The 25591-nt window shown below is 59.1% G+C and overlaps 1 protein-coding gene across 2 annotated transcripts in view; it reads left to right on the plus strand.

The window, feature by feature from the left end:
• The first annotated feature begins 4323 nt into the window (after positions 1-4323).
• Positions 4324-25591, plus strand: part of ASB18 (ankyrin repeat and SOCS box containing 18) — a 57208-nt gene continuing 35940 nt past the window's right edge. Inside the window, exons 1-3 of one of the 2 annotated variants that reach the window (XM_070070004.1) lie at positions 4324-4635; positions 19766-19888; positions 23318-23585. In XM_070070004.1, coding sequence (XP_069926105.1) covers positions 4431-4635; positions 19766-19888; positions 23318-23585 — 596 coding nt within the window. In that variant the 5' untranslated portion in view covers positions 4324-4430. The remainder of the gene's footprint in view (positions 4636-19765; positions 19889-23317; positions 23586-25591) is intronic. The other variant, XM_070070002.1, reaches the window with a different exon arrangement.

The raw sequence follows: 25591 nt of genomic DNA on the forward strand, positions 1-25591 counted from the left end.
CATCCTTGCTCTCCCAGGCTCGTATTCGCTGTTCTTTTCTGTCACTGAGGTGGACGCTCGGTTCTTTCATTTCCCATCCTTCTTGCTTCAAACTGAACACAGTTAAGGCTGTGAATTTTCTTCTGAAGACAACCTTGGCTGCCTCTCACAACTTCTGATGTAGCATTTTACCTGTCCTTTCTCTGAAATTAAAAATCTGACCATTGGTTGGGTTTTTCCTATTACCTATGAGTTACTGATAAAAACCCTTTTTTAAAAAAAAAAAAAAAGAATTCTTTAAAAAAAAAAGAATCACTTTATTTATTTGACAGACAGCGTTACAGAGCGAAGCAGAGCCCGAGAGAGAGAGAGGTCTTCCCTCTGCTGGTTCACTCCCCGAATGCTCACAACGTCCAGACCCGGGCCAATCTGAAGCCAGGAGCCAGGAGCTTCCTCTGGGCCTCCCACATGGGTGCAGGGGCCCAAGGGCTCGGGCCATCTGCCACTGCTTCCCCAGGCCATAACAGAGAGTTGGATGGGAAGTGGAGCAGCCAGGACTTGAACCGGTGCCCACATGGGATGCCGGCAGTGCAGGCTGGGGCCTTAACCTACTACACCACAGCGCTATTCTCCCCTTTTTGCTTTAATATGCCAGATGGACGAAGGTTTCTGCCTGTCCTAAGGGCGCTGCTATGTTTGCACCCTGGCTACTTGTGACCACGAAACAGAAGTGCGTTTCTCTGGTGCGTGTTTGAGAAGACTGTGGCTGCGCGTTCTCGTACGACGGTGGGTGATGCGGCTGCCGCTGCTTAGCAGGCTGGGGGCTCCCCGCGGGTTCTGCCCGGCCCCCTCAGTGAGCTCTCCCCCCACGAGCCTCCCGCCCGTTTCCTGCTGCACTGCCTCCCTCTCGCCATCCGGTTTTGGGAGCTCTCTTTCCAGCAGGGTTTTTTTAATACCCAGACTCCTATATTTCTTCCTTTCTTCCCACTGCAGCCCACCTGAACAAAAACCAGAGAGAGAAGAGGGACCGGTGAGGACCAGACGGGAGCCCACACAGCCCTGAGCAGGGACAGCAGCAGCGGCCTGGGCGTGGCGCTGACCCGAGAGAGCGGACCAGGGCAGCTCTCCAGGCCTGTGGGACGGCAGAGACATTACAGGCTCAGAAGTGAGTCTGGGGTTGGAGCTGTGGCACAGCAGGTGACTCACTGCCTGGCATCCCACATGGGCACTGGGTCTGGTACTGGCTGCTCCACTTCAGATCCAGCTCCCTGCTAATGCACCTGGGAAAGCAGTGGAAGACGGCCCACGTGCTTGGATCCCCACACCCACGTGGGGGACTTGGAAGAAGCTCCTGGCTCCTGGCTTCAGCCTGGCCCTGCCCTGGCCACTGCATCTACTGGGGAAGTGAACCACCTGGCGGCCGTCTGCCCAGGTCCCGCACCTGAGCTCACGGGGGCCCCAGTGCCCCGGGACCCGCCCTCCCCCGGCCGCTGACTCAGGTTGCTGCGCCCTGAGAAATGAGACCCGAGCCGCAGCCACTTACTCATCAGCATTTTTATTTTGCTGCAAAAATGTTCAAAACTGCAAGTCTTGCCAGGGCAAAGTCCCAGGGCTGGCACTGCCTCCAGGCAGGCCTCCAAGCCCCTGCACCAGCCTGGCCTCGCGGGATGCAGACTCGTGTGAGAGAGAAAGTTCCAGCTGAGACGTGGGTCCTCTGTGTCTTTAGACCTTGTCCAGACACATCTGGACACACAGCTGATGTGAGTCGCGTCCAGGGCACCACCGGAAACACGGGAGTGACCGCACCCTCCAAGGAGGACCTCAGAGTGACATGGGATGATGAAGCAAGCTGTTAAAAAGGTTGTTTTATTTCTTTGAGGAAAGAGAGAGGAGGGGGGAGGAGGAGAAAGAGAAGAAGAAAGAAGAGGAAGAGGAGGAGGAGGAGGAGGAAGAGGAGGAGGAGGGGGAGGAGGAGGAAGAGGAGGAAGAGGAAGAGGAGGGGGAGGAGGAGGAAGGTCTTCCACCACTGCTTCAGGCCCCAAATGACCGCCACGGCTGGAGCTGCCGCAGGAACCCAGGCCGGCTCCGCTGCTTTCCCAGGCAAAGCAGCAGGGAGCTGGATGGGAAGTGCAGCACCAGGACTTAGCAGGCTGGGGGCTCCCCGCGGGTTCTGCCCGGCGCTCGGATACCGGCTGCCGGCGTCCCGGGTGGGCGGCCGCTGAGCCACCGCACCACGAGGCCAGCCCCAGAAGCGACCTTTCTCCAAGTCAGAGACAGCCCGGCTCTGCCTGCCTTCGTGCAATGGCTTAAACGCAAGGCCAAAGTCCTCCATCGGAGTCCTGAGAGCAGGTGTTGTCTGTCCCGGGTTCCCGCCTCCTTCAGGGAGGCGCCGGGTGGAGACGGGGGGCAGGCTGGGGCCACCCCAGCTAATCGCAAAGAGAGGTAAAGAAACAGAGAAGAGACGGTTCTGTGCCAAAATACAGAAATTCATGTTGCCTTAAATATAATTTGTGTTAGTTACATTTCAGTTCCTAATTTATACATCGCAGGGTTGATGAAGAATTACATTGTAACAAAATTAGCCGGCATAATTAGCATAGTGCATGTGCCACTGATTACACACCCAGCAGATAACTCGGCAATTAGGACGAGCGAGCGAGAGCCCATCGCCGCCCTTTCTGTCTGAAGTTTCGTAGCAGAGAGGCGACGTTGTCAAAAGCAGGGAGGCGTGAGGGGCTTAACGCCTGCTCCTCATCACGGCCTGAGACGCCCCTGCTGCTGCTCTTCGGACAGAGCCAGGACCCCTCCTCGACTCAGGACAGAGTGAGCACACGGCCTGCATCAACCACGAGTGCCTTCAGCTACCAGCTTCTGAGAACCCCCTAAAGGAATGAGAGCGAGAGTCTGGCGCCTGGCAGCCCTGAGCTGCCGCTGAGGTTCAGGAACGCCCTCTCCCGGCCCCTCGCCTCCTTCTGTTCCCACTCTTAGTTACTGATCCTGTGTGTCATGTCTGCTGCCTCGTGGCTGACACAGCTGCCACAGCTCCAGACATCATGTCCATGTCCAAGGAAGGAAGAAGGGAAAAGGAGGTACTAGCCCTTTCTGTCCTCTTTGATTAGGAAAGTAAACGACCTCCCAGACCACACCTGCTCTCACTGGCCAGAACCCAGTAGCAAGGGAGGCTGGGATGTCAAGTAGCCAGCAAAGGAGCCCAGGGCTGATGTTCCGACCTGAGTCAGGTGACTCCTTCCCAGGGGCTGGGGCTCTGTTGGGCTGGAGGGGCAGGAGGGGCAGCGTCCGGCACCTCCAGCGTGGGTGGGGCGGAGCCTGCAAAGCCATAGCCAGGAGCGCGGGGGAACAGGGCGCACAGGTCAGTCCTCCAGGGAAACAGAGAGATGGGTCGCACGGAGCGGGCTCGCCTGGCTGTGGACACTCGTTAAGTCCAGGATCCACAGAACGGGCCGGCAGGATTCCTCCCTCTCTGTTCCAGCCTCGCCTGCAGCTGACCGGACACGCCCCCCCCCCCGCCCTTTCCCCAGCTTCTCCCAAGGTCGGCGTCCTGCAGACAGCAGCTCTCAGAGACATGGGGGGCGGGGGCCGGTGAGGCGGGGAGAGGGGAGGGGGGAGGAGGGGGACAAGGGGCCCGACCAGGGTGCAGAGCAGGAGGCCTGTGAAACTCTGCAGCACACGCACGGAAACTTCTGGAACCACGGTGCGGGAACCCTGGAGACAGACATCACTGTGAAAGCCCATCCCGGGGGCCAGCGCTGTAGCGTCACAGGTTAAGCCGCCACCTGCCATGTTGGCATCCCTATGGGTGCCGGTTCAGGTCCCAGCTGCTCCACTTCCGATCCAGCTCTCTGCTGTGGCCTGGGAAAGCAGTGGAGGATGACCCAAGTACTTGGGCCCCTGCACCCATGTGGGCGACCCAGAGGAGGCGCCTGGCTCCCAACTCCTGGCTTTGGATTAGCTCAGCTCCAACCGTTGCGGCCAACTGGGGAGTGAACCACCAGTGGAGGGAAGACCTCTCTCTCTCTCTCTCTCTCTCTCTCTCTCTGCCTCTCCTTCTCTTTCTGAGTTACTCTGACTTAATAAATAAATCTTAAAAAAAAAAAAAAAAGAGCCCAGCCCAGCCCCAGGACGACACAGACGCCGTCCCCAGGGACTCTGCCCTGCACGGCTCAGGGACCTGTGTGCTCTGAGCCCAAGGCCGCCTGCTGGGGGTGCGGAGGCCTCAGCTATGCCATGCTTCTGTCTGCTGAGACCGGCTGCCCAGCTCCGTCCCGCTGAGGTCTGGGCGCGTCCGGTTCGTAGGAGGGCAGGCCCGCCCCGTGACCTATCACTGTCTTTCTGCTATTTATGGCCATGCACACAGCGCCCTGGGGACAGCTGCTAACCTTGGACCTGGTGTGGGGGAGCAGACAGGCTGCTCCCGGGCAGACACAGCCACCATGTCCGGCTCTGAGTCCCTCCCTGACTTCCCGCTCGGCTGCGACTTGGTGCAGAGATTAAAGGCGGCGCTGGAGGCCCAGGATGAGCAGCGAGTCCGGGAGCTGATCTGCGCGGAGGTGGAGCCCGTGGACGCCGTGCTGGAGCTGGCCAACGACGACTGGATGAAGGAACCCGACGCTCAGCTGCCCCCCGGCGCGCTGCTAGGTACTCGGGGCGGGCGCTGGCTTCCGGGAGGAAGCCACGTGGGGGGAGGGGCATTGCCGCAGACGGCGGTGGAAGGGTAGGAAAGGCAGATGGGGTGCACTCAGATAGCTGATTCTACCTGTCCATCATCTGTCACCTGTCAATCATCCATCATCTGTCTTCTATCTGCCCATATCATCTATCATCATCACCTATCATAGCTATCATCTATCTTTAATGATCTATCAAATAGCTATCATCTTTCTATAGCATCTACTATCTAACATCTATCACCTATCTATCATGATCTATATCTGCCATCTATCATTTATATATAATCCATCATCTATCTGTCAATCATCTATCAGTCTATCATCTATGCCACCTAATCAGCACTGGAGAGAGTCTGCCAAGAATGGACTCCCTTGGGAAAGCACGTTGCAATGGGAATACCCCCGCGTGGTGACCTGGGTGGGTATCGCAGGAGGTTGCGGCAGGGAGAAAGTTAAAGATAAAATGGAGTTGAACACTAATCCGTGCCCCAGGGGTCGGGAACAAGGCTGGCGCCGACTGCAGGTTGGACAGCAGGTGGCTGGCCATGGGCCTTGCTGGAGCATTTTCCGCGCAGAGCCTCCGGTGCCAGTTCTGGTGTCAGGCCACCTCCCTCGGCACCTGCTGGCTTTCTTTACTTGTTTATTTTGTTAGTGCTTGACACGTCAATTCCACTTTGAGTCTGACAACTTTCCCATGTACTGTGTGCGTGTGCGCCTGTGTGTGCGTGTGCACATGTGTGTGCGTGTGTGCACTACGTAAGCAGCAGGTGTAGCACAACACAAAACGGTTTTAAAGACAAAAAGTAATCCTTGTACCACCATCACAGCGTCTGTGGGTCTCCAGGCTTGTCCTTTGGCGTGGGAAAATTTCTCCCATTAGAGTCACATCAGAGCCATAATTGGCATTCTGCTCTCTTGACCTCTGAAAAAAAGTCTGGAAAGGATCTCGCCCCCCCCCCCCCATGACTTCCGGAGCTGCCTGTGCGCGTGCTTGTCGCTGTCGGCAGCACCGCAGCGAACGTCTCTCTCGGCATTCGCCATGGCTCTGCCTCACGGGCGATTCCATCCTTCGGGAAAACCCCTGGGAGCAGCACTACTGGAACAAGGAGACAAAGCTGTCTGAGGTTCATTGCCAAGTGGGTTTCCCACAGCAGCCCATCCCCACTGCGAGGGACTGTGCAGTACCAGACCCCACCAGCAGCAGGCGCTCGCGTTCACACTGGGGATTCCTCACCACCCCTTCTTTCCTGGTCAGGGCCAGGGGCTGCCCGCGGGGTTTGGCTTCTCTCCATTGGCCTCTTCGCCTGGGGCGCCTCCATCTGGGTCGGCAGGCAGTCTGCCCTACTCTTCGAGTCTTGTTTGTCGTTGCGCAAGATGTCTTCTCATAACATCCTCACCAGACGTTTTCCAGACGTGTGGTTTGCTTTGCATCACCGTGTGCTGCTTCAAGCTGGTCGGATGTGCACCCCACAACGTCAGCCTGGGTGCCCGAGCGACAGAGGGCTCCCCGGCACCCACCAGGGGGACGCCCTCCCCACACCTGCGATGCATACACACACAGGCACACACGGGCATGCTCGCGTGTATAACACATGTACATGTATGCATGTACACACACGTGCGGGGGAGCACAGATCTGAGACACGAATGGGACATCAGTGTGTGGGCGTGGAACTTTCCAGGTGATGAACAGGGCAGACCAAGACAGGAGCTTGGGGGGCGGGGGGCGGCTCTGCCCCTGCAGCCCAGCCCCAGTGGGGACTTCAGCAAAACTGCTTTGAGGAGAAATGTCCCTGCTGCTGTTTCTCTTAAAAAGATTCAGCATATGTATTTGAAAGGCAGAGTGACAGAGAGAGAAACAAAGAGAGAGAGAGAGATCTCCAAACTCTGGTTCACTCACCAAATGGCCACAGCGTCTAGGACTGAGCCAGGCTGAAGCAAGGAGCCAGGAGCTTCTTCCAGGTCTCCCGGGTGGGTGCAGGGGCCAAGTATTTTCGCTGCTTTCCCAGACGCATTAGCAGGGAGCGGGCGCTCCGAAATGGGATGCCGGTGTTGCAGGCAGCGTGCTAACCCAGCACGCCACAATGCCAGCCCCATCCCCTCTTTCTTCTTGGTCTTGCTTTCCTAAAATCACAGCTCAAAGTGCAGGAGCTGCCATCCAGGATGGCAGCACCCTATCTCTCCAGGAGGTTGCTCTGGGGGGTGGGAGGGGCGGAGTTTAGAATCACAAAGGGCAGTTTGATCGGCATTGTCCAGCCCAGCTGGGCACATGCCCCGTGCCTGTCCCACGGGGCTGAGCCTTACAAGTGGCACCAATCCGCCCCCACCCTCGAGGGTCCCACAAGCAGAAGGTGCTGGAAGGAGAAGGGAAGGCAGGGTGATTGCTCCCTGGGAAGCCTCCCCACCTTGAGGGGCAGCTCAGGTCCTAACCGGCAGCTCTGGTCCCCTCGCTGGCCCCTTCACCTGCCGCCACGGCCGCGGCCACTGCCACCGGCAGCTGGCTCTCCTGGCCTCCCAACCTCTCTTCCGTCCGCTCTCCGCTGAGATTGGGGTTGGAGCAGCCGACTTCCCTCCCCTTGCGCAAACCTGTCCCAGGCCCCTAAGGAGCTGTGTGTTTGGGATCTTGGAGTTCAAGTGGCCCTGAAACGCCCCGGCTGTTCTCACGTTGCTTGAAAGCAAAACTGCTTGTGTCCGGGCAGTTTCTGCCATGCCTTCCCCGGGCAGTCTACTGTACCTTTCCCCACCCAGTGGCGGGGTTTGAGGGGCTGGGGTCTGCTCGGGGACCCCGGCCGTCACTACATGAACGTATACAGCCTGTTCCCAGTGACCTTGTCCCCAGGGAGGTGGGAACCCTGCGGTGAAACTGATGTTTGGGGTCTGGAGGAGGGGGAGCTATGAGACCCAGGTAGGAGGGGCTGGAAGGCATTTCCTGGGTGGGAGACAGGAAGGGGGTAAGCCCGGCTGTGGGGTCCGCAAGGGGTCTGGGGGGCTCTGGCGAGGAGTGGAGGGCCGTGTCCCCAGCCAGGACAGCGGATAGAGGACTGTGCCCATGACGATGCCCATGACCCAGCCTCTGCAAGGGACAACACACAGCTCCCTCCCCGGGACTCGCACCACAGAGAAGCAGGGGCCACTCAGCGGGAGATGGAGCCAAGCTCGGCCCTGCCACCAGTGGGCCATGTGACCTCAGCGAAGCCGCCTCTCCTCCCTGGGCCAGAGGTCCTGCTGGCTGGAGAAGGCTCTGTGGCCACCGGCACGCATGGCGGTCTCAGCCCCTTACTGCTGCTCTAGCGAACACCTAACGCTGGACACTGATGAGCAGAGGTGCACCAGGAGAGAGACACCCCAAGGTCGGGTGGCCCTGGTGAGGGCCTGTCGGCTGTGCCACGAGGGACGCATCATGGTGGGAGTGCACGAGGGAGGGAGAGCCAGGAAGCCCGAGGGGGTAGAGGCCAGCTGTGCTCTCTTTATAGCAACTTGCTGTCCCTGGAGCCGAGAGCAGCACCCTCAATGACCTCATGCAGGGCCCCCCATCTCCCAGCACGTGACCCCAGCCACACCCAGGGCCCAGCAGTGGCCTTCCTGGGCTGGCCTTCACGTCCCCACTGGTTATTTCAAACTCATGTAGAACCTGCTCAGGGCAAGAACCCTGACCAGCACCTGCTTGTGCCCGGCGAGGGCCGTGGCCCCAAGGAGAAGCCGGAACTCTGGGTGCGCGGCTTGGCACGGGTTGGCAGTGCCCCTCTGCTGGGTGGGTACACTATGGGTGCTTCTGGGATGCGCTCGTCTGCAGAGAGAGATTTAAATTCTACCTCCTGCTCAAGCCAGGCCTCTCCTGCTTCATATTCGCGACAATGGCATTGTTTGTCCTTGCCTCCTTCAATACTAATTGGTGTACACGCCACTGAGAACACGGAGGTGGGGGGAGAGTGGCTGGGAGAGGGGTGCTGGGATCCATTGTGCCCCCCAAATGCATCCATGGTACAATTGGGTAACTGGCGCAATCAAACTACTTAAGAAACAACTGATTACTAATTGCTATTATTAAGGATGCCAGCATCCTGTGATTTTGCGGCTGATATATTATATACAAGTCAAGATGCTACTTGAATTCCTGATTGAAATAGAAAAATAGAGGCATGATGTTGTGTTTGGGGTAATGGTATTTAAGCATCTGAAGGAAAGTTAAAGAAAGACTAATTGGGTTTTTATTAAGAGATCCCACAGCACGGAGAGGTGGGGAAGCAGAGGGGAGGCACACGATGGCCTGTGCAGCGCGGCAAATGGGGTCCCCTGGCGGATGTCAGACTTCCCACACACGTCTTGGTGCTGGATACACCGTGGCACGTGGGCTGTGTCCACTGCTGCCCAGGCCACGCCGTGGCATGTGGGCTGTGCCAACTGCTTCCCATGTCACAGCAGGCACACTGTGGTATGTGGGCTGTGTCCACTGCTCCCCAGACCACGCTGTGGCACGGGGGCTATGTCCACTGCTACCCAGTCCACACCGTGGCACGTGGGCTGTGTCAACTGCTTCCCATGTCACAGCAGGCACACTGTGGTATGTGGGCTGTGTCCACTGCTCCCCAGACCACGCTGTGGCACGTGGGTTGTGTCCACCACTCCCCAGGCACACCAGGCATGCCATGGCATGTGAGCTGTGTCCACTGCTTTCCAGGTCACACCAGGCATGCTGTGGCATGTGGGCTGTGTCCATTGCTTCCCAGGCCACACCACACATGCTGTGGCACATGGGTTCAGTTCACTGCTCCCCTATGTCAGTCATCCCTCTACCTGGAGAGGGGTCTCCTCCAGGAGGAATCAAACACCAGATACAAGTTAACTGAGCCCGGCTCCCACCACAGAAGTTAACTGAGCCCGGCTCCCACCACAGAAGTTAACTGAGCCCGGCTCCCACCACAGAAGGCTCATCTTCCGATACCTGGACAGTGGCCTCTGAGACGGGCGGGGTAGCAGGAAGGAGAGAAGTCTAACAGAAAAGGCCAGCGGCCTCCCACCTGGGCTCTGCCACTACTGGGTGGCCTGAAGCTGGCGGTCTCCTCTCAAACCTTCGTTTCCTCGTCCTGAAATCGGGATGCCTCTGAGCCACCTGTGGGGCCTTTGCAGATGGGACCACTGGAGTTCCAAGGCCGAGACTCGGGTGTGTGAAGGAGGCGGGTGGCAGCCCCCCCTCCGTGACCCTCACAGGAGTGGGGCCTCCCGACAGGGCCAGTGTCGACCTCCCCCAACCCTGTCTTCCGTGAAGGCCTCCAATAGCTGGGCTGAGGCGAGTGGACGTCGAAGGTGTAGACCACGAGTGGATGTCGAAGGTGTAGACTGGCGGGAAACTGGATTCTGAGCTCGCGAGCGGTGGGCTGAGGCCTCAGGGAGGAGAACAGGCTCTCGAGCCACAGCTGTGAGCCCTGGGTGCAGCCTTGCAGAGAGCAGGAGGGGAGGAAGCCACAGCACAGCCGAGAGCCGCTCTCCCCCATGATCGCCCGAGGGCTACTCCACGGCTGGGCCACGGCACGTGGGAAGGCCAGGCTCGGGGAGGTTGAGTCCCACTGCTGAGGCTTCACAGCCGAGAGGCCACAGGAGCCCAGCACCTCCCCACCCTGCAGGCACCTGTGGCTGGCTCTACGGACAGACATCTGGCTCTATGGACAGTCATCTGGCTCTACGGACAGACATCTGGCTCTACGGACAGACATCTGACTCTACGGACAGACATCTGCTTCTACGGAGAGACATCTGGCTTTACGGACAGTCATCTGGCTCTATGGACAGTCATCTGGCTCTACGGACAGACATCTGACTCTACGGACAGACATCTGCTTCTACGGAGAGACATCTGGCTTTACGGACAGTCATCTGGATCTACGGACAGTCATCTGCTTCTACGGACAGACATCTGGCTCTACGGACAGACATCTGCTTCTACGGACAGACATCTGCTTCTACGGACAGACATCTGGCTCTACGGACAGACATCTGCTTCTACGGACAGACATCTGCTTCTACGGACAGACATCTGGCTCTACGGACAGTCATCTGGCTCTACGGACAGACATCTGGTTCTGCGGACAGCGACACGGGTTTGCTCGGTGATCAGCGGTCAGGTAGAAGCAGAGGGTCGACCAGGCGTGGCTCCAGACTCCCGGTCAGGAGCTCATGCCGCCGGCTCTGCCAGGGCCGTCTCCTAGGGAGAGCTACGAAAACAGCTCCCCACTGGTGTTGTGGGCAACATTTGACTTGACACAATGCACATGCATGCATGTGTACACACACACAGCATCACTAGTCCAGAGACCCCAGTTTCAAAGAAATCAGAAAAAAACAATGCAGACAAATCGGGGGGGGGGGGGGCCGGTCTGGAGAACGCACGCAGACAGGAGAGGCGGAGGTCACCGTGGCAGGGAGGGGAGGAGACGAGCGCTCTCCATGGCGGCCGCTCTCCCTGCTAGCGAGCGTGGGGGCAGGGAGACCCTGCTCGAAGCAAAATGAAATTAAACCTTTCTAAGTACTTATAAATCAGCACCTAATGACACTATCCCACCACCAGCCCGAGCATCGCTCTTATTACTTTGATTCACAAGCCAGGAAAAGATCCGGAATTATGCACAAATTATTGTCCCATCTTCTTAATTAACGCTGATTGCAAAATTCTTGCTAAAGTCCTTGCTAACAGACTCAATTATGCGCTGCCTGAATTGATGCACCCAGATCAAGTGGAATTTATTAGAAATACACTTTCCTACAATAACATCAGATTATCTTTGAATATAGTTAAATTATTTAGGAATAAAATGGCTGCAGCAGCAGCTCTTGCTTGAGATACAGAGAAATCTCTCTCAGCACCCAGAATTAAAATGTGTCTTTGCTTCCTACAAGGCACACGGCCCGGGCTTCTCTTCTCCCCACAATCAGGTTGAGTCGCACTGTGGATGAGATGAGATGCGTGCCTCAGAGCTAATGGTCCAGCGTCAGAGGCAGAGGGGCAGGAAGAAAACCCTACAGGGTCCTGCCGGAGCTCCCCCCAGGCTGAGCCGCCCCTGCCGGTGGAACGCGGCGCAATTGCAATTAGACCAAATCAGACTATTTCCAGAATCAAAATTGAGAAACAGGCTAATAAAGACATAATGTATGCTGATGACACACTCCTATTAGCGTCACTCCCAAGCACACTGCCGAGATCCGGGAGAACAAAAAGGAGTGAGGACGATAGCGGGAGGCTGCCCTCCCTCCCCACGTCCAGGCTGGCGACCGCCCCGGAGTGCTCGGCGGCGGAAGTCGGAAATGCCGACCTCACTCTCTCCAACACCAACCCCAGCACCTGCATGGGGTTGGTCTGGGTTTCTGTTATTTGCCATATCACTCGGTAGAGAGAAAATCGTCTTTATGGACCAAACCGTGGGGGTCTCCTGGGGTGGGGCCTGGAATGATGAAGGTGTGTGTGAGAGGCTGTGATGGGAAGGAAGGGGACCCCGGTGCGCAGAGCAGAACAGTGAATGGAGAGCGGGCAGGGCAGGGCAGCCATCGGACCCTGGGGTATTCGGGTCAGAGGGGGGAGGAAACCCCAGGCAGAGAAGTGGGCGGTGTCGCTGAGGCCAGGAACTCCAGACCCGGCGCTCCGTGCTGCCGTGGAAAGACAGTGAGCAGCCATTCCACAGAGGAGCGGCATCTTGTGATTCAGAAAGGGTCACAAAACTCACCCACGTCTGGGAAGGACCGAGCAGGAGAGACCCGAGGGAGGAGACCCCCGCTGTCTGCCCCTTGCCTACTGATGGAGCCGAGAGGGAGTGGGCGAGCCCGCTGTCCTTGACGGACGCTGGCCTCGTTCTACCGCCAGCCAGCTCAGCAGCAGGTCCCCAGTGATGGAAAACAAGAACCAGCAGAGTGGAAAGCGGCCCAGAGACCGTATCCGGTCTGCAGGACAGAGAGAAGGGATTGAAGACAAAGTGCCCAGCGGCCGCAGGATAAAGAGAAGTTCTCATTCAGAGTTCAAACAAGAGACGAAGAAGGTCACAGCAGAATGAGATTCGAGAAACCACTCCCAAGGCTTCGCAGAGTTGGTGGTGAGTTTGCCCAGCAGGGCGTGTCCTGGAATCAACACCTAGCAAGCCAGATGGGCAGAGGAGCTGGCACTCTGTGACACCGCCTGGCCGTGCCATGGCTAGTCCCACGGTGGCCTTGGAGTTGACGTGCCCTTCACGGCTTTCCCACATCAGGTCTAAAGGGCGGGACCTCTGCACCCACACCTGGACCGGTCACCAGATCTGGAAGGGTGGGCAGCTCTCTGCGGCTGAGGCCAAGGAGCTGACGGCAGGGGTGACAAGTCCTCCCCCAGAGGTGGGGTCAGCCCAGCCCTGCGCCCAGCCTAGGCTCTAGGCTCTGCCCCTCGCCCCGGCTCTGGACGTGGGGCCTGCCGTCTGCAGGGAGTTTATTTCCCATCAGACCCCCCTGCCCAGCCCCCTGCACCATGAAATCGCCGCAGGCTGGCTCCCTGAGCATCCGCCCTGTAAGAGCCTTGTCTGCCCGCGCCACGGCACTGAGGCAAGAGGAGGAAGCAGACACGCCCGGAGCAGGGAACCCTCCTTGTCCTTGCCACCCGCCCACCCCCACCCAGAGACCTTGCCTGCTGCACCCTCATCCTCTGCCCGCACCTCTGCACGGGGGATGGTTTCCTTCCACCTGTGGCTAGCGGCTGCTGCCTCGACCTCCCCCTTGGGGTGGCCAGGATCCCTGCTCTCCACCTCCCTCCGCTCCTAGGACCTGGAAGATGCACTTGGCACATCCTGGGCACCTCCCTCTGAACAGGAACTGAGCCCCCCGCACAGACGGTGAGAGCATCGGCACCACCAACCTCTTCCAAACCTCGATTTTTAAAAAAATCTTCCACAATTTGATGGAGAAGAAAATTCAACTTGCATTTTAAAATTAGTAAAATGGGGCATTTTTCATATTCATTTTTATTTCCTATAATGATTTTTTCATATGTTTCTGTTGGATGTTGAAAGTTCCAATCGTTTGCCAATGGGTGGGGGGCACAATGAACTTTAAATCCATCAAAGGAAACTTGTCTCTCTTTCCATGCGGAGCCCCAGAGCGACCCAGAGGCTGCTGGGAGACACCGCGGGGTCCGTCAGCTCCTCATTCCTGCGAGGGGTGTGAGGGAAGATGAGGCATAACAATCAGACCCAGCCAGCTTCGCGAGGGAAGGCTGGGGCGCGCTGTGTGAGATTCATAAAAAACAATCAGTCTGAACGTGCAATTTGTCTCAAGAGGCAGGAGCTGCAATTTTATCATGTAATTAAATCCCCACGACAGTTCAAGTTTGTCACTTTTATCAGGGAGCACTTGGGTGACACGTGTTCCAGCAATGTCCCCAGTCTACAAATGGCCTCCCCGGGCTGTGTGCTCACAGTCGGACCCGCCGGGGACCTGGCCGCCGGGGTCCAGGCTCGGCCACGGCCGAGACGCAGCGTCCAAGGTCACCTTTAAATCTGAGCTTCCACAAAAGCCCTCCTGGGCCACCCAGGAAAACAGCACTGGACCTCGGATGAAACCCGGTCACTTCCGAGAGGCGACTGCGGTTCCGTGCTGCTCTGGGCTCCGCGACAGAGGTGGGTGTCCCCACCCCCACCCCGCCGTGCTCCGCTCCTCCACGAGATGGGAATGAGATTTCTGCATCTCGGAGAAGTTAGCGCAGACAATTTGGGTCATTATTAATAGACGCACTTGATCTGAGGAAGTACAATGTTTTAATGTTTTGTTAAATGAGGTGTGATGTGCTAACATTGTTATTCAGATAGGAGGTTAGTGTTTTCCAGGCTAATGTCTGTGCGTCTACTCCACAGGGTGGATTGCTTGCGCCCTAAGAAGCCGGGAAAGCAGAACCCGACACACCTGCACCGGCTCTTGCTTGTAAAAACCTCTCCAAAGGAAAAGGCACTCGGGGACCGGAGCCAGGGAAGGCTGGCCTCGCAGCCAGCTGCGTTTAGTTTAGTACGTGGTCGCTTACAGACCGTGCGGCTAGGGAGCGCAGACCTGCCCACCCAGGCCGACACTGCCGTGGCACAGTTAAGGAAGCGTGCCAGTGTCCACGAGGAGAAGTCCCCCCGCGATAGGTGCCATAGGATAGTTTCAGGAACTAGAGATATTAAACGCGCCGATCTGGGGGACAGTGTGCCCGTCAGAACCCCTCACTCTCCAGAAAGACACGCCGGTTGTGTAGAGGCATTTCCTCCAGCTCCCAGGGACTAGAAGCTGACACCGAGCAGGCCTGTGGACGCGGGGAACCAGGCTTCAGGGCGCAAGGGAGGATTGTAATGGCCGTACCAGAGAAGGAGGCAGTGAGATGAAGGAGACGCGGCTGTCCGTGCGGCGGCCAAGCCTGCCGGGTGGTGCTGTCAGAGGGCTTGCTGGAAAACCAGCCAGCCAGCCAGCAAAGCCACCCGAGCTGATCGGGGGGAGCACCTGGGACTCCCACGCTCCGTCAGGAGGCGCCAGCTCGGGCCCCGGCTGCCCCACTCCCCATCCAGCTGCCTGCTAGTGCACCCGGGAGGTGGCGCATGCTGCGGGCTCGAGTGCTGCAGTTCCTGGCTCCCACGGGAGACACCCACGTGGAGCCTTGGCCTAGCCCAGCCCTGGCTGCCGTGACTGTCTGGGGAGGGAACCAGCGGACGGAAGGGCTCTGTGTGTGTCTGTCACTGCGCCTTTCAAATGCACAAATAAATCTTTTTCAAAAAGTTCAATAGCAAATTTTTTTAAAATTCAGCTTTTAATGAAGGAGCCAATTGTGTGCCGAGGTGTAGGACAGCACATATGGGAATACTTGAAAACGTTCACAGAGGGAGGCTGCACTGTGGCGTAGGGGGTAAAGCCACTGCCTGCAATGGCAGCATCCCATATGGGCGCTGGTTCGAGTCCTGGCTGCTCCACTTCTGATCCAGCTCTCTGCTGTGGCCCGGGAGGGCAGTGGAGGATGGCCCAAGTGCTTGGGCCCTGCACCCGCATGGGAGACTTAGAGGAAGCTCCTGGCTCCTGGCTTTGGATCAATGCAGCTCTGGCTGTTGCGGCCAGTTGAGGAGTGAACCAGTGAATGGAAGACCTCTCTCCCTCTCTCTCTCTGTGTAACTCTGACTTTCAAATAAATAAATAAATAAATCTTTAAAAATATTCATGGACAAATTAAATTAAAAGTATTAGTTTATTTTGGTGCAAATTTTAACCCACACCTAGTCTTTTCATAATAGGTACTTTGCACGTTATGAAAGAAGTTTACACCAAAATAGACCCGTCCTTTCAGTTCCATGTTGGACACCCTCACATACAGTCCAAGGAAACACCTCATCTACAGAGGTCACGGGAAACACCCCAGGCAAACACAGAAGCTGCCGGGAGTGCCCGAGCGGGGAGCGGCACCCCCCGGAAGGAGCCACTCCTCCAGGGCAGACCTGCTCCCGTGTCCCAAGATAGCTTCAAACAACTCCATTTGTGCCTCCCAAATTCGGGTGTGAACACCAACACATCCATAGCGCGAACAACCTCTGAGCCTAAAAGCAAAAGGGGGCTGGTGCGTGGAGCAGCAGGTGAAGCCGCTGCCTGCGACGCCGGCATCCGTATCCAAGCACCAGTTCAAGTCCTAGCAGCTCCACTTCCTACCCGGCTCCCTGCCCGGAAGACAGCAGGAGATGAGATTGAAGCAGGCACGAGGGGCAGAGCTGTGGGGCAGCAGCAAGGAGGAGGCAGCAAGGGCACGGGGTCGGGCAGGGGCGCTGTTGCCAGGGCTGCCGAGCCCGGCGGGCTGGCAGGAAGGTCAGAGCTACTTCCGTCTGTCGGGGCCCTCTAAGTGTCGTTTTTTTCCCAGCATGATCCTGGCAGGCCAGGGTGTGTGTGTGTGTGTGTGTGTGTGTGTGTGTGTGTCTGAATCCCCAACGCCTCACGACATACTGAAAACATAGTAAAAGTCCCCAAAGTATTTATTAAATGAGTGGTGAATAAGTGCATTGTATTTCAGATTGGTTTGTTTCTTTGCGGCACTGGTCAACAATGTGGCTATTCTTGTCCTTAAAAAAAAAATGCCCCAGCTCTTGGCCACACTCATGAAGCAAAGTTCAGGCCCCACTTAGGCAACCAAGCCTGGCCACCGTGAGCTATTTTTAAAGCTCTACGAAGAACCAGGTCTGTCTCGGCACTCCTCCTCTGTCCACGGAAACCAAGCTCAGATATTTAGGGAGCTGCTGACAAATACTCGGCAGCTAAATTTAGAGGAGGAGACCGTCTGAACGGCTCTCATCCCTGGACAGACCTCCGGGGCCCCACCCCTTTGGAAGATAACCGGTGACAAATTACTCAGGTACCAGAACTCCTCCCTCGGGAGGAGCACCACGGGCTCGTGGGATCACCGTCCCGCTCGGTCAAGGCCCCTAGAACCCCAAACAACCGGCCTGAGAAAAAGAAGCCGGCAGAAGAGCGGCGCTTCGAGAAAGGAGCTCCGGAGGACTGGGTGGGCAGAGCCGCCGGGCGGTGTTCCAGGGTGCAGGGGACCAGCGGGCGACTGCGGCCCGGAACGTCCTCCTGTGTGCAGGGGGAGGCACAGTCTCCAGGGTGCGGCTGTGCCTGCAAAGGCCTCTTCTCCCCGAGACGGCCGTGAGTTCCCAGTAGCACCCTCTTCACCCACGCACCGTCCGTGGCACCCAGCAGCGTCCGGGACACGTGACGGACCCTTGAAACAACCTGTGCTGTCCCCACCGCCGGCATGGGCTCAGCGGACGGGGGAGAGGAACTCGTCTGGCCTAGCAGCTAAAACACCCACATCCCTATGGGGGCACTCGGGCTCCGTGTCCAGCTCTGGCTCCTGACTCCAGCTTCCTGCTGACCAGAGGAGTGGTGATGGCTCACGTGATCAGGCACCTGCCACTCACGGGGGAGACCCAGAGTGAACGCCCAGCTTCCTGCTGCTTCTGACTGGGGATTGGGAAGTGAGCCAGTAGATGGGAGATCTCCCTCTCTCCCTCTCTCCCTATCTCCCTCTCTCCCTCTCTCCCTCTCTGCCTGTAAAATAAATGAGAAATGACATCTTTAAAAAAAAGAAGCAGCATCTTAAAGAGCCCTCGTGGAGCCGAGAAGGCAGAGCCCTCCCCTGAGCGTCCGAGGTGCACCTGAGCCGGCCGAGAATCCAGGCCACGGCAGCGTTCTTCCCTAAGAGGGAAAGTAGCAGAGGGCCAAGGCTAGGAGAAGCAACGGCTAAGAGAGCCTTGCACTCACTCCTCCACACATGCGCGGGAAGGACCTTCTGGGCGGGACTCACAGGGCAAGGCAGGGAGAACCCCACGTGGTGAGGAAGCCACCCCTGCCTGCCCCAGGAAGCCGGGCGGGGCCTGGGTGGTCCAGGGCATGGCCAGGACCCCAGGCTCCCAGTATGCTAAGCGGAGTGCTGAGGGAGGACCAGGCCAGCCAGTAGAGGAGGGGAAGACAGAATTCTAGGCAGAGGCAACCGCTCGGGCAGGGCAAGCACAGGACCCCCGAGCCGCACGCTGAGGTGCGATGCACAGGGGACAGTGCAGAGGACAAGGTAGGAAACCCTGGCCTCCCAGTGAGGTGCGTGTGGTTGGCTGTCTCCAATCAGGAACCCTGAGCAAGTCCTGGTTTCCTCGCCTGCCAACGGCACCAGGGGCAGCCCCGTGGGGGGATGCCCGGCCGTAAGACGGCGGGCAGTGAAGGCTTCGGGAGCGGCCGCTCCCTGCCTGCAGCTCTCCCAGGCCTCCGGGGGCTAAGCCCAGTGTGCCCTTGAGTCTCGGCCAGGTGTCACAGCACAGCCACCCGCTCCCCCCGCCAGAGCTGTCCCCCCGCCCTCCTGCTTCCAAGGCCTGGCCAGTGCCCCTTGTCTGCCTGTGAGAGGGCATCACCCCCCAGCCAGCCGGCCTCACCCCTGCACCTCTGCTCCACAAGGTGGCCTGAGACACCTTTTGGGAGGAACCTCCAGGCCTTGGCCAGTCTGTGAGGCACACTGACGCCTGTAGCTCAGTTTCCAACTGGAGTCAAGGCACCTCTGTACTAACCGACGACGGTGTGTGTTTTCCATGCCGTGTAAGGAAGATGGAAGACTTCTTTCCTGGGCTCCCTTGGCTCTGCAAAGCCCTGCGGAAGAGGCCAGGTCGTCCAGCCTCGGGAGCCGACACAAATGCCCACTCGGCCTTCCGGGGAGCTCAGAGAGACGAGGAGGCGTCGCGGCACAGCAGCCTTAGCACAACCTCGTCAGCCGTTCCGACTTCCGGTGGCGAGCAAGAGTTGTCCATATCTGCACCTGCGTAGAAGGGAACTGACGCAAGCAGAAACCCCAGAAACTGGGCAGCAGGGCTGGGGGTGGAAGGCAGAGTCTGAGACCTCCGATGAACCACACAGCCTCGGCCAGGCTGCTTCTCTCCCGCGGTTGTCACCGCAGTAAGGGCGCAAATCCACTGAAGGTGTCCGGTGCACCCCTGGCGCTTCGCGGATGCGTGTTCCTTCCCCTCGGAGCTTCAGCTGCCCTTCCAAACCCTCCACAGAGCACCCACTTTTCCACGCTGAGGGGACTGACTCACTCGCTGGGTGTTTTGGTCGCTGACGTCACATTCACAGGTTGCTCATGCAGTCTGCACGGGCAATGGGAGTCGGTGCTACTTGCGCTGGGCAGTCATGCACCGGATGAAGACGGGAGCCCTCCCAACCGAGTGTGCGTGGGGGCCTCGGCCCTGGACAGGCAGAGAGCCAGCCTCTGTCCCTGACCTCGTCCGTACAATCACAGGCGTGGCCTCTCCCCGGTCACGTGACCCTGCCCATATCAAGTAACCACCATCACATCGGCGTCCACGGGAGCTATAAATACACCGACATCGAGTCCCAACGGGGGGACAATTGAGTAATGACAATGGAAATAGCTCACACGCCCCACCTCCACCTTTCCCTTCCTGAAAAGCTTTTCTGAAATCGGCCGTCTTGCAAAATGGATAGACGGCCAGAGCCAGCCAGAGGAAGACTTCGAATCTTTGGGAAGATGGACAGGGAGCCGACAGCAGGGTCCCCGGGGCTCGAGTTCCACGCCGCGCTGGTCGCAGGAGACCTGCACCACGTCCGGGCCCTCATGGACGAGTACTTCCAGGACGCCGACGTGGTGTTTGAGATCCACACGGACGAGATGGAGTGGCAGGTGGCATCCCCTGCCACGTTCGGAGTCTCAGGTACCCGTGCCTGTCTTGATTTTTACAGAGGTGCTGACCCCAGCCAGTGTGCAGACAGCACACATAAAGCACGGGGCTAGGGCCGGCGCTATGGCTCACTAGGCTAATCCTCCACCTGCGGCACCGGCACACCTGGTTCTAGTCCCGGTCGGGGCGCCGGATTCTGTCCCGGTTGCCCCCCTTCCAGGCCAGCTCTCTGCTGTGGCCAGGGAGTGCAGTGGAGGATGGCCCAGGTGCTTGGGCCCTGCACCCCATGGGAGACCAGGAGAAGCACCTGGCTCCTGCCTTCAGATCAGCACGGTGCACCGGCCGCAGCGCGCCGGCCACAGCGGCCATTGGAGGGTGAACCAACGGCAAAAGAAGACCTTACTCCCTGTCTCTCTCTTTCACTGTCCACTCTGCCTGTCAAAAAAATGAAAAACAAAACAAAACCAAAAAAAGCACGGGGCTGAGCAAGCCCCAGGAGAGGGGTCTGTCAATTAGCGGAACTGAGCCTGCACAGCCGTGGGGTCTACACCTGGCTGCTGGCGTGGGAGACGTCCAATGGGAAAGGCAAAGCAGGGGTGAGAAATGCCGGTCTGCTGACGCCAGGCGCGGTTCTCGTCTTGAGGAAGGAGCTGGACGACTCTTGTCTTGGCAACCAGCAGGGCAGGACCTGGAAGGGGGAAGTCCCTCCTCTGGCTGCACCCTGGGAAGGCCCCTGGCACACAGCTCTGTACAAGGCCCGTCTGTGACTCGGTGACAGCCACAGCAGCTGGTGCCCAGCCGGCACGCACAGGAGGACGACCACAGGGCCAGCGGCAGGTCCTCCCTGGGGAGCCTGGGACAGAGGGAGGAAAGGGGCGGAAAGCCGGATCCTGAGGTCATCTGTCTCAGGGTCCACTGGCTACCTGCATGCAGTAGGCAGCAAGCAAGGATCCCAAATGGAGAGACAGCCCCCACCCCACCTGGGGCGAGCAGGCACCTGCCGACCACACGGCTGCCCGCGGGGCTTCTTGGCTGGCAGTCTGCCCTGGGTACCCTATCTGACACGGCTCCAGGCCGGCTTGGGTGCTGGAATCCACACAGCTCTGCCACGGCAGAAGGATTTGAGAGGCTGTGGTCAGTGGGCCAGTGGCCAGTGTCCCGTGTCCCTGACTCGTGAGTTCTGGCAGGCGAAGAATGCGGGAGGGTGGGCTTCTGGCGACACGGCACAGTTCTGATGACGCCGCACACGCTGTCCAAGGGCTGAGCGGTTCCAGCAGCCCACGCAGCAGCAGCAGCGGCTCCTAGCCGGGTCGTCCACCTCCCTCCGAGTCCCTCTGGCCTCCTGTCTTTCATCTGTCCCAGCCCAAGGACGCCTCTGCTCAACGCAGAGCTGGCTGTCCCGGACACACCCACACGCACACGCTCAGATGTCGCATTTCATGTCGCTACGAAGGCAGAGCCCTCTCACACGCTGAGTCCCTGTCTAGCCCTTCCTTCCTCCCACACCTTTCTCCCCATCAGCTCGGCTGCCCCTCTGCAGCCCACCCAGAGGACAGGAAGCGACAGCCCGCAACAGAGAAGGGACAGGAAGCGACAGCAAGCAACAGAGAAGGGACATGGGCTGTTGCTGAGGAAACACAAGCCCAGAGAGTTGGTGCCAGGCTGGGCTGGCACAGACTGGGGGAGGGGAGGCAATGCTCAGGGCTGCCCTGGTTCCTTGCCCTTGGCTCAGCTTCGTGGCTTCCGCCATGGGGCCAGTAGCAGCAAGGTGCAGACTACCAGAGAGCAGGGACCCAGGTGCTCAACCCCTCTGGCTCCCTGGAGGTCAACACCAGCTCCCCTGGCGAGGAGGTGTTGGGGGAGGAGCTGCTCTGAGTGCAGCCAGCCCTGGGTCACCTCCAAGGTGGCAGGCTGGCCCACCCAGCTCAGGGTCCCAGGAGAATGTTGGCAGTGGTGCTTAGGGGGACGGACCACGTGGAGAGAGACCTTGATCCATGCTCTTCCTGGTGGCTGAATGGGACCAGCAGGTGGGGGTTTGGGCTGCAGATTCAGGCTCTCTGATGGAGACAGCTGTCGCAGAAGCCCAGTTCTCAGGAAGGCCTGGGGGCCGCCCACCAGCATCTTCCAGGACCTGGAGAAGCGTGCTGGCCCTGTGCTGTGGCTGAACCAATGCCTACCCTTGGAGAGACTCAGGAACCCAGGGTGGGGGCAGCTGGGATTGGGCTGGGGACTTGGCGTCCCCTAGAGGAGGCCATAATGTACACTTGACAGCCCAGGGAGCACACAGAAGGAGGGAGCCCAGAGTTGGCCCTTGCAGGTACAGAGGCATCGTCATAGGGACCACAGCCACCCTTCGCCTCCACATGGGACGTGGTCTTTGCTGGGGAGGGCAGCCCAGGTCCCCGCAGGCCCCCGGCCCCAGAGCCTGGGGCCACCCCCAGTCCACACCAGGGTCCAGAGACCGCCACGCCCCCCACGGAGAGGGCAGCAAGCTGCAGGCTGGGCCTTTGGGACGCGGGCCAGGGGGCACTCGGCACCACATGCCGGGAGGTAATTAATGAGTGGTCTTTCAGAAGCGCTCAGCATGGGTCCGGGGAAGGAGGTGGCCTGTGAAAAGGTGTCCTGTGCCGCTCATTACAGCCAGCGATCGATTCTGCCGTCGTTACCAGAAGGCCTTCCTGCCGTGTGAAATCCTGTCCCTTGAAGTGGGTCCTCCGGGGACGGCTGCCTCGCTTCCACCAGCGCTCCTGGCCGCTAATAACCTGCCCCGGGCTTTTTGAAAGCACCAAAGTTTTCAGAGAAGTAAAATGTATAGCACCTGCCTCATTCAGCCCTCAAGAAAGAGCGACCCTACACACGCGCACACACACACACCCTAAAAAGCGCAAAGAAACAAACCAGAGCTGCACTGAATGCGGACGCCGCATCAAAGAGCTGCCAGAGCTCAGCTCCTTCCAGGCGGCCGCGCCGCGCCCTCCTCCGCAGCCGTCTTGGGCATGTGGGCCAGTTTGTTTCGTCTGCTGTTGCTCCTTAATGATACGGGGGAGGTCAGGGGCTCACCCCCACCAGGGCTGGATTCTGGGAGATGTCGCAGCCGTCTCCCCTCCCCGCAGCCGCCCGCCCTCCCAGCCTGGAAAATTGAGTTCTGCACTTGGGTTCTCCCGCTGTCCGCCCTGCATGGTCTGCTTTCCACTCCTGGGCTCTGCCGGATCCCCCAGTCACCCCCGTATTCTGCAAAACCCTCTTGCGTCTCCGCTCTGGACACCTCCAGGACCCTGACTCGGCTTTGTCTTTCTTGCCCCCTGCTATGTCTCTCGGGTCTCTGCCCCTTGTGTCACCTCCCTGTGCCCACCTGCTGCCTATTTCTGGAACAGAATTTCACCCCCTTGAGGCCCAACAGGCACCGTGGTCAGCTCCCCCAGCCCCCAGCTCACCTCACACCGGACCTTCCTCTCCCCCCAGGCCTTTGGACCCTCGAGTACAAGCGCGAGCTCACCACGCCCCTGTGCATCGCCGCGGCCCACGGCCACACGGCCTCCGTGCGGCACCTGCTCAGCCGCGGCGCCCACCCCGACGCCTCCCCCGGCGGCCGCGGCGCGCTGCACGAGGCCTGCCTGGGGGCGCACACGGCCTGCGCCCGGCTGCTGCTGCAACACGGCGCACACCCGGACCTGCGCAGCGCCGAGGGCCTGGCGCCCTTGCACCTGTGCCGCACTGCAGCCTCGCTGGGGTGAGTACTCCCGCCCCGAACCCGGGCGCTTCCCGCCGCCAGCCCCGCCTGGACACTTGGCGGAGCCTCAGAGCCCACATCAGCGATCGCAGACTCTAGGCCTCAGGCCTGCCCCCGGCCGCCACTCCCCAGCCCCTGGCCCCTGCCTGCGGCTCCCCGGACCCAGCCCGGCCCTGAGGGCCATCAGCCCCTGATAGAGAGTGGGCGGCGCCACGCGGCGGTAATGAGCGCGGTGGAGGCCCGAGGACGCGCGCCCGAGGACGCGCGCCCGAGGACTCTGGAAGGCCACTGTTGGATCGGGGGCTGGAGAATCAGGGTTTTAATGACAACTTTATGCAGAGTAATTGTCACAGTGGGACGTCCACGGTCGGCTCCTCGGGCGGGTGGGGGGAGGTGCCGGGGAGCACGCGCGCGCGCGCATTGGGGGCGATGCGGGACCGGGGTAGCAGATTCCGCGCACGGACCCGAGCCGGATTCGCCGTCGCTGGCCTCTACGTCCGCGGTGACGAAGCCAGAAGGCCACAGGCGGAGTGCGGGGCTCCCGCGAACCGCAGCCTCGCCGTGACCGCATTCTTCCCAGAGCGGCTTTTCCCGGGTGTAACCGACGTAAGTCAGGTGCGCCTGGCTTTAACCAGGCACGGCGTGACCGGACGCCGACCCCGCCAGAGAGCCACAGAAGCTGCGGGTCTTCCCGCAGGCGCCTCCCACCCGCCATGGCCTCCGCCCCTGGCCTCGCGCTCTCCCCGTGCGTCCCTGCCTCCCCAGACTTTTTTTTTGGGGGGGGGGGGGTTCCGGTGGGTGGCAGGTGCTCGCTCGGTCCGGCTTCCTGTGCCGTCGTCCGTGACCCACTCCTCTTGGAAGCTGAGTCGTGACCCACGGTGTGGGTGGTCCCGTATGCACCCATTCGCGCTCTGAGAGCCACCAGGCCGCTTCCCACCTGGGGATGTTACAGACACGGCCGTGCAGGGGACCGGGGTTCCAGCTCTGCAGGGGCATCACTTTGGCTTCTGTTAGATGAACACCTGGGATTCCAAGGGCTGAGCTGCGCGATCTGATCAAGCAGAGGACAGCCCGGCAGTGGGGCCCCTGCCACCCAGGTAGGAGAGCCCGTGGGATGAAGTTCCCGCCTCTGGTCTCTGCCTGGCCCAGCCGATTCCCAGCCATCTGGGGAGTGAACCTGCGGATGGCCCCTCTCTTAGTCTCTCCCTCTCTCTCCCTGTAGCATTTTCAAATAAATAAATACATCTTTAGAATGAGAAGAAGAAGAGAGAGGGAGGGTAGAGGGAGAAAGGAAGAGAAGGAAAAACAGACAACTTCCATTCTCTGGTTCCCTCCCCAGATGGCTGCAACAGCCAGGCAGGTCTGGGTCAGGCCAGGAGCCAGGAACTCTGTCCTGGTTTCCCACGTGGGTGGTGGGGGCCTTCTCCACTGCCTTCCCAGGGGCATCAGCAGGGAGTGGGTCAGACACTGAGCAGCTGGGACTCTGACTGGCGCCTCCACTGGGGATGCACCTGCTGTGCACCTGCCCGTCTTACATCCCAGCGTGGACGTGGAACCCTCTCGCTGCCTCACGCCTGCACCAGGACTTGGTGTGTTAGTATGCTCGGTCCTTAATCACAGGCCACCTCACAGGTGTGCAGAGTCTGGACCTGCTTTCCCGTGATGAGACGCTGGTCCTCTGTCGGTGTGCTTCTTTGCCACCCACTTTGTCTTTGGTGAAATGTCTGTTCAGATCTTTCTCTCATTTTAAAAATTGGGTCAATTGTTTTCTTATACATTTGTGAGCTTTCTTTATATGTTCTAGATATGAGTCCCTTGTCAGATATGTGATTTCTAAGTATTATCTCCCAGGCTCTGCCTTATATCTTCTTCTCTTAGCAGTATCCTTTGAAGAACAGAATTCTTTAAATTTTTTTTTATTTTGTTGAATTAGTGAATTTATTAGAGAGAGAAAAAGAGAGTTCTCAGCCACTGGCCTATTCCGCAAATGCCCTCAGTGACCAGGG

Source organism: Oryctolagus cuniculus, chromosome 3 (genome assembly GCF_964237555.1).
Source record: "Oryctolagus cuniculus chromosome 3, mOryCun1.1, whole genome shotgun sequence".
NCBI lineage: Eukaryota > Metazoa > Chordata > Mammalia > Lagomorpha > Leporidae > Oryctolagus > Oryctolagus cuniculus.